Here is a 13548-nt window from a genome sequence, read left to right as displayed (position 1 = left end):
CTCATCCTCTAAAGGACCAACGTTTACTTTAGCCACTCTTTTTTTTTGTTTTATATATTGAAGGAAACTTTTGCTCTGTCTTTATATTCTATGCTAGTTTTTTCTCATGTTCTATCTTATTTTTCTTTATAGCTCTTTTTGTGACTTTCTGTTGACTGTTAAAGTTTTCCTAATCTTCTATTTTCCTGCTGTTCTTGGCCACTTTGTGTGCCTTCTCTTTCAATTTGATAGTCTCCCTTATTTCCTTAGACACTCATGGCAATTTACCCCTTTTCTTATAGTCCTTCCTATTCACTGCAATATACTTTTGCTGAGCACTTCAAAAAATTGCTTTGAAAGTCCTCCACTACTCGTCAACTGTCCTACCATAAAATGTTTGTTTCCAGTCTACTTTAGCCAAGTCCTCCCTCATTCCATTGTAGTTTCCCTTGTTTCAGCACAGGACCATGGTATTAGATTTTTATCTTTACACTCTCCGTCTATATTGTAAATTCAACCATAGTGTGATTGCTCCTTCCAGAAGGATACCTAACTATGAGGTCATTAATTATTCCTGTTTCATTACAAATGATCAGATCTATGATAGCTTGCTCCCTCATCTGTTCCATTACATACTTTCAAGAAAACTATTACGCATACACTCAGCGAACTTCTCCTCAAGGCTACCCTGACCCAGCTGGTTTAAACCATCGACACGTAGATTAAAATTCCCCATACCACTTTTATAGGCATAAGTTATTTCTTTGTTTATTGCCTGCTCCTTTATACAGGTCGGTTGGTAATGCTCGCAGGTACTCCGGCCACTCACCCCCCACCCCCTCCGCCGGGTCAAATAACCACATGTTACCCCAGGTACAATGGTAGGATGAGGTCCTTGGAGATAATGTAAATAGCCTAACCCTGGGAATCGTTATGCAAGCAATTTCCTGACTCAGTGATTCCCCAAGACAATGTAGGTGTGATATTCCCCAGCTTTGGAGAATGATCACGCAAACAAATTTGGCTGGGGGATGGCTATGGAAGTATTTCTGAATGGAAGGGACTGAATGAGAGTTTAATTTGATATAGCAGTAAAATAGTAGTAAATGGCTGCCCGAATGATGTATGCATTACATAGTCATCCACACTCCTGCATGGTGTCTTTGAGACAAAATGTCGCTCCGACTAATTTCCAGAATGTTCAGCTTCTTGGAGAAAGACAATACAAATTTAACGCTTTAGCATTACATTAATGTCCAGAGAGAGAGAGAGTACAATTTTAATCTTTTAACATTACAGTGGCCTATAGACTACGCCTATCAGTGACTTTTTTTTGTAGAATTTCTAATTTCCACCTAAATGGATTCAACCTTATTCTCCATAGAACCTATATCATCTCTCAGCACCACCCTGAAGTCATCTTTGAATATCAGAGCTACACCACCTCCCTTAGCTTCCCGTTTGTCTTTCCGGATAGTCTGATATCCCTGGATATTTAATTCCAAGCTGTGACCATCCTATAACCATGTCTCCATAATGGCTACTCAATCATATTCATTCGCAATGATTTATGTTGTTAACTCCTCAACCTTGTTACGAATGCTACAAGCATTCAGGTGAAGTACCCTGATTCTAGTTTGCTTACTTTCATGATTTCCAGCATCTCTAATAATATCTCCTGAGTTATCCTTCCTTTTTACTTCCCTCATAGACTGCCTTGGACTCTCCTGCACACATGTCAACCTGCTGTTTACTTTTTTATTTAACATCAGACTTCCTGTTGTTTTCCCTTTCCCTTCCCCCGATTCACTATTTTAAAGTCCAAGTAACCACCCTATTTATTCTTCTTGCGAGAACACTGGTTCAGTTGGTGACTATCCCATGGGCACAGTTCCCATTTTGGGTTCCAAACCTGATGTCAATGCCCCATGAAATGGAGCCCCTCTTTCTTACGCCACTCCCTTAGTCTCATGTTTACTTCCCTAATTTTCTTATCCCGAAGCCAATTTGCAAGTTGGTCAGGCAATAATCTGGAGATTATGACCCTCAAGGACCTGTTTCTTAATTTCGTACCTAGTGCTTGATAGTCCCCAAACAGGTTCTCCTTCATAGCCTTGCCTATGTTGTTTGTCCCAATGTGGACCACAACAACTGGATCCTCCCCTTCCGCTCCAATATCTTTTCAAATCGGTTAATGATGTCCTGCACCCTGGCACTGGGCAGGCAACATATCGTGTGAGACTCCCCCAATTAAAAAATCCTCTATAACTACCACTTGTCTTTTTGCTCCTCCTCTTGAATGGCCTTCTGCACCATGATGCCGTGGTCAGCTGGCTCATCCTCCCTGCAGCCCTTTTCCTCATCCACACTGGGAGCAAGTATCTCAAACCTTTTGAATAAGGTCAAGAGCTGAGGCTCCTCCATTCCGAACTCAGAATCCCCTACCTGTCTCATTGCAATCACACCCTGTTGTTCCTGATCACTAACTGAATTTCAGTTACTTAAGCTCCCAGGTGTGACTGCCTCCTGAAACAAAGTGTCCAAGTAACTTTCCCCCTCCCAGATGTGCTGCAGTGTTATAAACTTCCCACCGTATTTATGCATGCCTTCCACACATTCATAAATCATCTGCTGCTAAAACTCTCATCTGTGCAGCTGTTAACTCTAAAGTTAACAATTCAGCCACCTCGGACAACTTTTCATGCTCTACACTTCTTAAAATTGGATCACCCAAAGCTTTATTGCCTGTGGCCAACTCGTGTTAACTACCATTCAGTTGTGAACTTTATGTTTACTGACCTACATTAGTTGCCAGTTAAGCAAAGCTTCTGTTTCAAAAATATCATTCACATTTTCAAATCCCTTCAATTCTCTTCCTCCCTGTCATCTTTGTCATCTCTTCCAACAATTTTGACATATTTGCACATTTCTAATTTTGGTATTTTAGGCATTTCCAGTTCTAATTTTTTATTTTTTTTAAAACCTATTTTCTAATCAACAAGGTTAGAGGTGTTATTACATACCTGTAGAACAGGTGGGACTTGAACCCAAGCCACTAAGATACTCCTTAAGATCTCTTTGACCAAATTGTGGTCATCTACCTTAATATCACCCTGAGTGTCTTGGCTTCTATTTTGCTTCATAATAGTCCTTTGGGTTTTGTTTTTGCCTTGAAGATGTTTTATAAATATGGTAGAAGCAAAATTCTGCACTTACTGGAAATCTGAATCAAAAACAGAAATTGCTGGAGAAACTCAGCAGATCAGGCAGCATCTTTAGAGAGAAAAACAAAAGTTAACATTTTGAGTTCAATATGACTTCTTCAGACCATCGAGTTTTTCTGCAACATCTTCTGTGTTTGCTTTATAAATGCAAGTTGCTTTTTCCATAGACCTTGCACTCACATTAGCTCCCCATTCTATCCGCCAGTCCCCAATCTGGAGGCATTGGTATACTCATCCCTCATTGCCAGCACTGATTGTCTGTGAGAAAATGGAAGTAATGAAGGTTTACTGTTAATTACGTAATTGTTGAAGCCAGAATGTCTGGGCAACAGAACAGATACTGTTCTTTTTTCAGCTTGCCTGAACTCCACTGGGACAGTTCAGGAAGCCAAGAAGTCAGGATGGGACTGTCACAGAATGAAAGTGAATGGTCAACAGAAGCTCAAGGTTGGGAAGAAGTTCAGCAAAGGGTGAATGCACATGGTGATGCAATTGCATTAGAAGTGGATGGAATGGCAGAAAATGACTGCTCTGGATACAGAGGCTGTCGGGTGAAGAAGGGCTGCAAAAGAAATGTGAATAACTACAGGTCCAATTTTTACACACAAAAAACTTAAAGGAATCTGTTGTTAAGAGCAAAATTAAGATTTTCCTGTATGAGAATAGCCAGGTAGGCATAGCTAATGTGGTTGCAAATGAGATGAATAACTTATTTTTTTTTATGAGAATATAAAATCACAATTGGACATTGAAGATTCCAATGATGTGTCTTACATAGATTTCTCAGTAAATATGATGAGTGGTTAAACACTGGTTCAAATATATAACATCCATGGAAGTCTGAGCGTGCCCCCAGGGCCAAAGCTACAATTAGGAGGAGAGGCACAAGGTGTGGGACTGTTATCTCAACCTATGCTCTAGTGTAAATAATTTTTAAGGATTTCTATTAACTTCTGATAACGGCTTAATAGATTACATAAGAAAAGGCTTTTGTGCCTTTTTAAAGTAAAATCGGTTAAGTATTGAAAGTAGTTCACACAGTTACAGGGAGAGAACAGGGCAGTGGGCCTTGTTTTTGGATTTTTGTTTATGGCTGGTGTGCACATGGAATAACATCTGTGACTTTTTGATTCCAGAAGGCCTTGGACAAAGCTACACTTGTAAAGCTGCTAACCATGCTGAAAACACTGGGTCTTGATTCAGCGATAGCACTGGGTAGTATTTATGGATAGGAATGGTCTTTGGCTTGCGAGCAGTGCAAAGTGAATCATCCAGTTGTAAGATAGTTATGGCTATGAATATGCCCAGTTTTTGTTTTGGAATCCAGTTTGGGTAATGGAAGTCCAAAATACAATATAAATTGGGCATATTCATAGATGCTATTAAACAAAAAGAGGGGCCTAGATAGAGAGAACCAGCATTTTGAAAATTGAAGTATAGAGGAACCTCGATTATCCAGTATTCGATTATCCAAATTTTGGATTATCTGAACAAAAACTCCCCATCTGTGAGATTTGGATAATTGAGATTTCCCTGTGTACTGTTGAGTTTGACATCTATTTCTGACTGTTCTCAACTACATATCAGCATGCCTTTGAATGAAGTAATAGAAACAAGAGCAGATGGAAATCCTCAATGTCTGACAATATTTACAAAGAAGAAAGTGGTTGACAACCTATCATCAGAGTTTGCATTGAAATGTTGACTGAGTTCCTCCTCGGATGCTGCCAAATCAGCTGAGCATTTTTGGTTGTCTGAATAGATTTATAGTACATGCATGCAGTGATGTCCTCTGGTCAGTTTGAGGACTTCTGCATTTAGTATACATGAATGGCCTTAACTTGTTTATATAGGATATAATCTCAAATTTTGCAGATGTTATGAAACTCAAAAACATAATTTAATAAGCATGAATAGTAACAGACTTTAGGAGCACAAAGGCAATCAAAAGAAATGGGCAGATGTAGCAGATGCAATTAAAGGCAGAAAATTATGTGGTTTGACCAGGCAAATGAGGAAAGACCATGTGAACCAAATGGTGCAGTCTGCAATGGCCTGCAGGGTCCAGGCAGCATAGGTACATAAAGCTTTGAAGGTGGCAGGGTAAATTGAAAATACTGTTTTAAGTGTTTTCTGGATCCTTGGCTTTATAAATAAGAGACAAAAAGTAAAGAAGCAAGCATGTTCTGCTAAAGCGTGATAAATAATTGCTTAGACTGCATATAATCTAGAGAAAATAATTCTGAAGAAAGGTCATCGGACCCGAAATACCAAGTCTGCTTTCCCTCCTTGGATACTGCCAGACTGGCTGAGTTCCTCCTGCAATTTCTGTTTTAGTTTCATTTTTCCAGCATCCACACTTCTTTGTCATTCTGCGGTTTCATGCAGTGCCTTCAGCTTACACATCCCGAGGCACTTCACAGAAGTATTCTCTTACAGAATTTGACAACAGCCTACTTAAGAAATAGAAGCAGAATGGGCTGTTTGAACATAGTCTGCCTTTCAGTAAGATTGAATCTATCACTTGCATAATTTCAATATTGCTTGATTTTCATTTTGATCTCGCCATCTTTACCCAGGGTATCAGCACTGATCCTAGTGTTAGCCCTGGTTTTGATCTGCTGGCCTGAAAATGAGTCATTTGTTCTAATTCTACGCTTTTAGCCAATAACCAATTCTTAATGACAGAAAATGGTACTCAACAAATTGGACCCTACGTCAGATTTGCAATGCGTCCAATTAACAGGAGTAAAGCATTTGATGATGTCGCAGAGTCAATAAAGACTTAAAGATGGAAAATTATATCTGACAAATTCTTTGACATTTTGTGAAATTGGAACTTAAGTAGGGTACCTTAGGAGGAAGCTAGTGTATGTGGTACATTTGAAATTTCATACAGCATTTAAATAAGGTATCACTTAAGAAGTTATTACACAAAATTAGGGCTCATGAAATGGGGAAGAAATACATTGGTGCCAGAAAATGACCATATCAGGAAAGAATATCGCCATCTCTTGATGACAATGAACTATCTGACCACCACTGAATCCCACACTATTTATATTGTGGGGGTTACCATTGGCCAGAAATTGAAGCGGCAGAGACAAGCTGGAGGAAACATCACAGAAGCGCTTCACAGGAGGCTCCCAAGCACTGAGGATGTCACTTAGACAGGGGACGAAACGTTTGCAACACAAAATTCCCAGCTCGGCGAACAGAACCACAACATTAAACTATACCAGCCATATAGTTAGTGTGTCTACAAGAGTACGTCAGAAAGTGGGAATTCTGCAGCAATGAACTCTACTCTGGACTACGCCAAACTGGACCAAGTTGGAAGGCACAAGTTAGTGTAATGGAATACTGTCCATTTACTTGAACAGGTATGTTCCAACAGTATTAAAGAAACTCTCTACCATACAGGACAAAGCAGCCTGTTTGATTAGCACTTCATCAATCAACCTCAATATTTACTCCCTGAACTACTGATGGACTGTGGCAACAGTGTATGTACCATTTACAAGAAGCTCTGCAGCAGCTCACCCAGGCTCTCTTGACAACCCTTTCCAAAGCCACAACCTCTACCACCCAGCTGGGCAAGAGTAGTAAATACATGAGGACATCACCACTTGGTAGTTGCCCTTTTAATCCTAATTTGAAATGTATTGCCATTCCTTCATTGTTCTTCTGGGTCAAAATTCTGGGACTCCTTTCCTTGCAGCACTGTGGGTGGAGCTACACTATGTGCAGCAGTTAAAGATGTTCTCTCACCACCACGTTCAGGGGCAATTGGAAATGGGCAGTGAGTGCTGGCCTACTAGTGACTCACATGTTCCACAAATGCATTTATTTTTGAAAAACACTCTAGTGTTTTTCCTGTTAAAAATGTCAAACTTAACGATCTTTGGTGTTTCATTTACCTTTCTCCGACACAGTGGAGTTAACATTCGTAAACCTCAAAGCCATTTCATGAGATCATAGTTGATCTAATGGTAGGTTCAAATCTGCATTCTTGCCTACCCTGAAAACCTTACATCCCCTTGCTTAACAAGAATATTTCCACATTTGTCTTAAAAAAGTTTCAAAGGCTCCATGTCACCATCTTTTGAGGAAGAGAGTTTCAAAGCCTCACAACCCTCTGCAAAATAATTTTGCCCTGCCTCTGTCTTAATTTTTTTTAAACAGTGATTCCTAATCTTTAGTTGTCCCGTAAGAGGACACATCCTCTCCTCTGCTGACTGATCAAGGGCCATTAGGACCTTTATATGTTTCAATCAAGTCACCTCTTGCTTTTCTAAATTGTAAATGTAATCAGTCCAGACTTTTCTTATTAAACAAATCTGTACATTAATTTAGTAAACTTTCTCTGAACTATTTCCAACACATTTACACCCTTCCTTAAATAAAGTGACCTATATTGTGCACAGTACTCCAGACGTGGTCTCACCAGTGCCCCTTATATCTGAGACATAACCTCATAACCTGATAATATTCTATTACCTTTTCTAATTGCTGTGCTTTCTCATAACCTTTTGTAATTCATGTACTGGGACGTATAGAATCCTCTGCATCCCCAAGCTCTGTAGTCACTCACCATTTAGATAATATGCTTCTAGCATATGAATTATGAATTTTTTAAAATGCTGTATAAACATCCTCAACCATTTAAAACTATCACTGCAAGGATAATAATAGACAATGTTCAAGCCTGTTTAATTATTTCATCATTTTAAAGGATATGGACCCAATGTCATAACTTTTGAATCCTTTTGCTTCAGTGGAGGGTTTTCAAATTGCTGATGTAGTGCCAAATTTTCTAGCATCTAATGTGTAAATAATGTCTACAATGTCTGAGTGTATTCATTTTGCAATATGTTAAGGTGCACATACTGATTGCGCATGTAACTTTTCTTTACTTTATTCAAATAATTGAATATAATTAAAGGCCATTTGACCTTACTTGCTTTCCAATACTGGCTGTCTTAATGTTCAGCAGAATCTCAAAGGCTAAAATTTAACTATCTTGCCTGGCTAACATATTGGAACTATTTATTACTGAATGAAGTTCTTCTTGACACACCATTTAACTTTACTTTTCACTATGGTCATGTTTTCTTGTTAATGTTATGACCAAAATTGTAGTGCTTCAAGTATAGTCTAGCTAATGCATTATGATTTCTGTAAACTTTTGTAGAGGCACTATGATTTTTAACTTTAATTGTTCCATTTTGAAAAATCTACTTGAATCTCAGTTTATTTGCGATGTCTCCTTGATAATACAGTTCCATTCTTTATGTATTTCTGAATTTTTTGAACTAGATACAACAGTTCCAATGTTTAAGTTTCTATTTGCCTATTTGCATGTCATTCTCAATGCTTCTGCAGGCATTTGGCTTCATTATTCCAATTGAGAACAAAATTGGCATAGTTTCGTTTGATATTCATAAGTTTATTGTAAAATAGTATAGTAAATATTTGTTGTTAGCATTTCAATACTGACCTATTGGCAGTGTGGGAAATTTCGATCCCTAACATTTAAATGACAAGATATCATGAGTCCATTTATATATCCTGTATACAGAAAATGCTAAATACAGATTTGCTTCACTGTTGTCATTAGCTTGGTTTGAACATTTTATAAATCAAATTGTCATTTATTTTCTGTTTTAACAGCTGTCCAATGGGGAGAAGATGGTCGTCCTTTCAATTACCTTTTCTACACAGGAAAGCAGTCCTACTATTCACTTATGCATGTAAGTGTATAAGCAATTCAGATGGAATTACAATAAATGAGTAGATCTTTAAATTGCTGTTTAACATTTCTTTTACAAATTTTATTTTACGAAATGAAATAAAATTTGAAAACAAGAATAAATGCATGTACAACCAACTATCATACTGGTTCAATTTTGAAAGAAAATTAAATTCACGAGAAGTGGGTGTTACTGGTTAGGCCAGCATTTATTGTCTATCACCATTTGCCTAGAAGGCATTTAAAAGACAATCGCATTACTATGGATCTGGAGTTGCATGTAGGCCAGACCAGGTAAGGATGGAAGTTACCTTCCCTAAATGTCATAGTGAACCAAATGGGTTTTCCTGACAATCAACAATAGTTGCATGGTCATCATTAAACTTTTGATTCTAGATTTCGTTTAACATATTTAATTCAAGTTCCACCATCTGCCGTGATGAGATTTGAACTTGGGTCCCCAGAACATTATCTGACTTAATCCAGAATTGACTATTCAATTTCTCCCCATCTATAAACTAGAGTCATTCAAAATTCTGCTTCTCGGTATCTCTCCTGCACTACATGCCATTCATTATGATTTAAAATTTACACTGGTCAATGAAATGTGAGATTGAAATTAATCCAAGTGCGCACTTTGGCCAGCTGTAATATTACAGTTGTGCTGTTTTCATCACCATAATGACATTGCTTTGTGATGCCTTACTGAGCCTCTTTTAACTCTTTTTATATGAATTAAATTTCACTGAGGTCTTGTCACACTTTTGCTTGCTAACTCCACTATAGTACTCTTAACTACTTGCTCATTTCCTCCGCCCTCCATCATACATCCCCAATGTGGTGTTAGCACAATTAAATGTTAAAGTATTGTAATAAGTTAATCATTAACTCCCTTGTTTTTAAACAAACTGCGTTAAATCATAAGATCTAAACAATGAAATAAATTAATTACAGGAATTTAAATGTGTATATATCAAATTTCAAGTGACTTTGAACATTGAAACATGATTTCTATTGAAATAGCAAATTTCATTATATAATGCAATTCAAATTGACGAAAAAGGTGAACCATCTGGTAAAGATGCCGGATAGGAAAAAAAACCTGTATCGGGTATGTCATGTGAATATGTTGAAACCTTACTATAATAGAGATGGGAACTGGAGAGGTGTTAGTTAGTGTCCCGCAGAGTGAGGAATCAAACCCAAATGTTGTGGAGTTTGATGTGCCCCCAAAAAAGTTAAAGTCCTTGAGTGGTGTACTAGGTTAGTGAGCTATTTGTTTCAGGAGCAAAGAACCCATTTGAAAGGTTTGTTGCAGCAATATGAGGACACATGCAGGAACAAATTGGAGACGACTAATGCTATTGTGCATGAGGTAGAAGTAGGGATTGCTGTTCCAATAGAACAACACCCGTACAGGCTTAATCCTTTCAAAGCCACACAGGTCCAGAAGGAAGTAGACACTATGCTCGACGAAGATACCATCGAATCAAGTCAGAGTGAGTGGGGTTCGCTGGTTGTGTCAGTTCCCAAACCTGATGGGACTCAACGATTTTGTGTGGCCTATCAGAAGGTCAACACTGTAACAAAATCGGACTCATACCCAGTACCAAGATTGGAGGACTGTATAGAGAAAGTTGGACAAGCCAGTTACATCACAAAGTTGATTTACTGCATGGTTCCTGGCAAGTATCTTTATCAGAGAAAGTAAAAGAGGTTTCGGTGTTTGTAACTCTAGATGGGCTATATCAATTCAAAGTGATGCCTTTTGGAATGAAGAATGCACCAGCCACATTCCAAAGACTCATAAACAGAGTTATGGTTGGGTTAACAAACTGTGTAGTCAATCTGAATGGAAGTAGTCATCTTTATTGAGTCATGGAAAGATCACATGATACAGTTGGCAGAGCTCATTGAACAATTAAGAGAAGGAAAGCTGGTAATAAACTTAAAGAAAACAGAATTTGCAAAGGCAGAGGTAATGTTCTTAGGACATAACATCGGTCACGGAGGGTTGACCCCAAGAAACCCAGAGACTAAGGCTATCGAGGAATTTCCATGACCAACCTCTAAGAAAGAGGTGCTTTGATGTTTGGGACTAAGGGGATTCCACCAGAAGTTTTTCCAAACTTCAGCAGTCTAGTGGCACCACTCACAGATTTACTGGAGAAAAACACAAATTTCAGCGGTCAGAACAATGCCAGGAGGCATTTCACAATTTAAAAGCAGTATTAACCATCTCACCAGTTTTAGCTACACCAAAAGTTTTTGAAATCCTTCAAAATTGCAATCAATGCTAGCGAAGTAGGATTTGGAGCTGTACTGCTACAGGAATATGATGATGAAATTGAACAGTCAATTGGCTACTTTTCAAAGAAACTCAACACCCACGAGAGAAAATACTCTACCATCGAAAATAAATTATTGAGTTTGGTACTGGCCTTACAACGTTTTAATGTTTATGTGATAAACAGTGTGTTGGAGACAGTTGTGTAAGCGGATCATAATCCTCTTACATTCTTGGAACCTTTTAAAGACAAGAATATGAAACTATTACATTGGAGTCTTATGTTACAGACTTTTAATTTACAAATTGTAAATGTTGTGAGTTGTAAAAATGTGATTAGATTAGATTCCCAACATCGTAGAAACAGGCCCTTCAGCCCAACAAGTCCACACCGACCCTCCTAAGAGTAATCCACCCAGACGCATTTCACTGTAACTAATGCACCTAACACTGTGTGCAATTTAGAATGGCCAATTCACCTGACTGGCACATCTTTGGACTTTGGGAGGAAACCAGAGCCCCCGGAGGAAACCCACACAGGTATGCGGAGAATATGCAATCTCCACACAGACAGTTGTCCAAGGCTAGAATTGAACCTGGGTCCTTGGTACTGTGAGGCAGCAGTGCTAACCAGGAGCCATCATGCCACCCCCGATAGCAGATGCATTATCGCACATTTAAACAATAAAGTATAGATAAGATTGAACCGATATCCATGTTCTATATATGTGTGTAGAATTTAACATGAACTTAGATTAATGTCCTATGTATTTCATTGTAATGAGGTTAAGAATTAGGAAAAACAATTGAAGCTGTCTTTTCATTTTTTCTTAAGAGGGATGTGTAATGAAATTGAAGCTGCTTACTGTACCTTTGAGAGAGTGACTGCTGTTTTGCATTGAAAGCTTACATGTACTTGTCATATGACTGACTAGCAGTCTGAGTCTATTGGAAAATTGAAAATATGTAACCTTTGGCTGTAAACTAGATACCTCAGTTGTTTTGGCCACAATTCGAATTTAACCAATCAGTTTAATTATGTCCGAGGATACTAAATCCCAATCGAATTTAAATTTATTGTTTTTACCAACCTCGAGCCATTAAGATGAACCGATGTTTGAAGTATTAAAAAAAGGAGACATTTTGTAAGTTAGTTAGAGAGTAACTGTCATCGAGAGACTGATATTCAAAACAATTTCTATCAAAGATACCTTTCTCATATGAAACATTTTTGCAGTAAAAGACAAGATGACCCAGGGAGATCTTCAGCCGAAAAAAGAAAGTCACTGATGACGACAGCCACTGTGTGGTTTTGAAATTAAGTTGGTGTAATTTTAATACTGGTGTTTATTGGAACAGTATATTGTTATAGAGTTGAAGGCAGATAATAAGTAGTTCAGAGAAAGGGGGCTTAGAGTTGTAAATAGTTGTTGTTTAATGTTCACTTTTAAGAGTTAAAGAATTAATTGATTTTTTTTCTTTGAATAATGGAATTTGGGATTTCTCTGTCACTCATACTTTAACAGATTGTGAGGTGAGGTGAGCTTTTCTGGGTGTTTGGTTTATTTAGCAGAAGGGTTCACCATTGTGTCATAACACTTTTTAAATCTGCAAATAGACTTGTCATAAAAACAAAATATCTGCACCTTGTAGGTTTTTAAAATAAATCTTTTGTGTTTTGTGTCACAAATTAAATATACCTTCTGCTCCTCTGTCAAAATACCTCATGTGGTATTACCTTTATTACAAAACAGAAATACAATGAAAATCAATATGGATTTTTAAAATTAGTGAAGATGTACTAAGTGAATTTCTGTTGTTTTTTGAAATTCCTGGCGCCTTGAACTGAGAGCAAACTCTTTGATTGAATTATTGCTTCAGAGTTCACCCAAGACTACACATGACTAATACACTTTCTGAAACTCTGATTAGGCAACTGGAAATATTAGGAACAGGAGAAGGCCATTTAATTCCTTGAGCTTGTTCCATCATTCAGTAAGGCCACGAATAATCAGTGACCTATCTTCATAAGTTTGCCTTTGTCCTACATCCCTTTTAATATCTTTGATTAACAAATATCAATCATTCTCAGATTTAAAATTAACAGTTGTCCTCGCATCAAATGCTAGGAAGTGATTCAATCTTCCGTTACCCTTTGCATTTAGAATTATTTCCTAACCAGTCCTAGAAGACCTAGCTTTAGTTTTATGTTCTGCCCTTGCCCTAGATTCACAACCAGCAGCAAACAATTATTTCCATAAATCTGTCAGATAGTGAGATGTCCCTGCTGAATTATAAATTCCAGG

At 37.9% G+C, this 13548-nt stretch overlaps 1 protein-coding gene across 2 annotated transcripts in view; it reads left to right on the top strand.

The window, feature by feature from the left end:
- mrps9 (mitochondrial ribosomal protein S9) overlaps positions 1–13548 on the top strand; it is a 108363-nt gene that overhangs the window by 46085 nt on the left and 48730 nt on the right. For both annotated transcript variants that reach the window (XM_072577584.1, XM_072577585.1), the window contains one exon: positions 8877–8956. In XM_072577584.1, coding sequence (XP_072433685.1) covers positions 8877–8956 — 80 coding nt within the window. The remainder of the gene's footprint in view (positions 1–8876; positions 8957–13548) is intronic.

Source organism: Chiloscyllium punctatum, chromosome 9 (assembly GCF_047496795.1).
Source record: "Chiloscyllium punctatum isolate Juve2018m chromosome 9, sChiPun1.3, whole genome shotgun sequence".
Classification (NCBI taxonomy): domain Eukaryota; kingdom Metazoa; phylum Chordata; class Chondrichthyes; order Orectolobiformes; family Hemiscylliidae; genus Chiloscyllium; species Chiloscyllium punctatum.
This window is presented reverse-complemented; position numbering and strand designations above follow the sequence as displayed.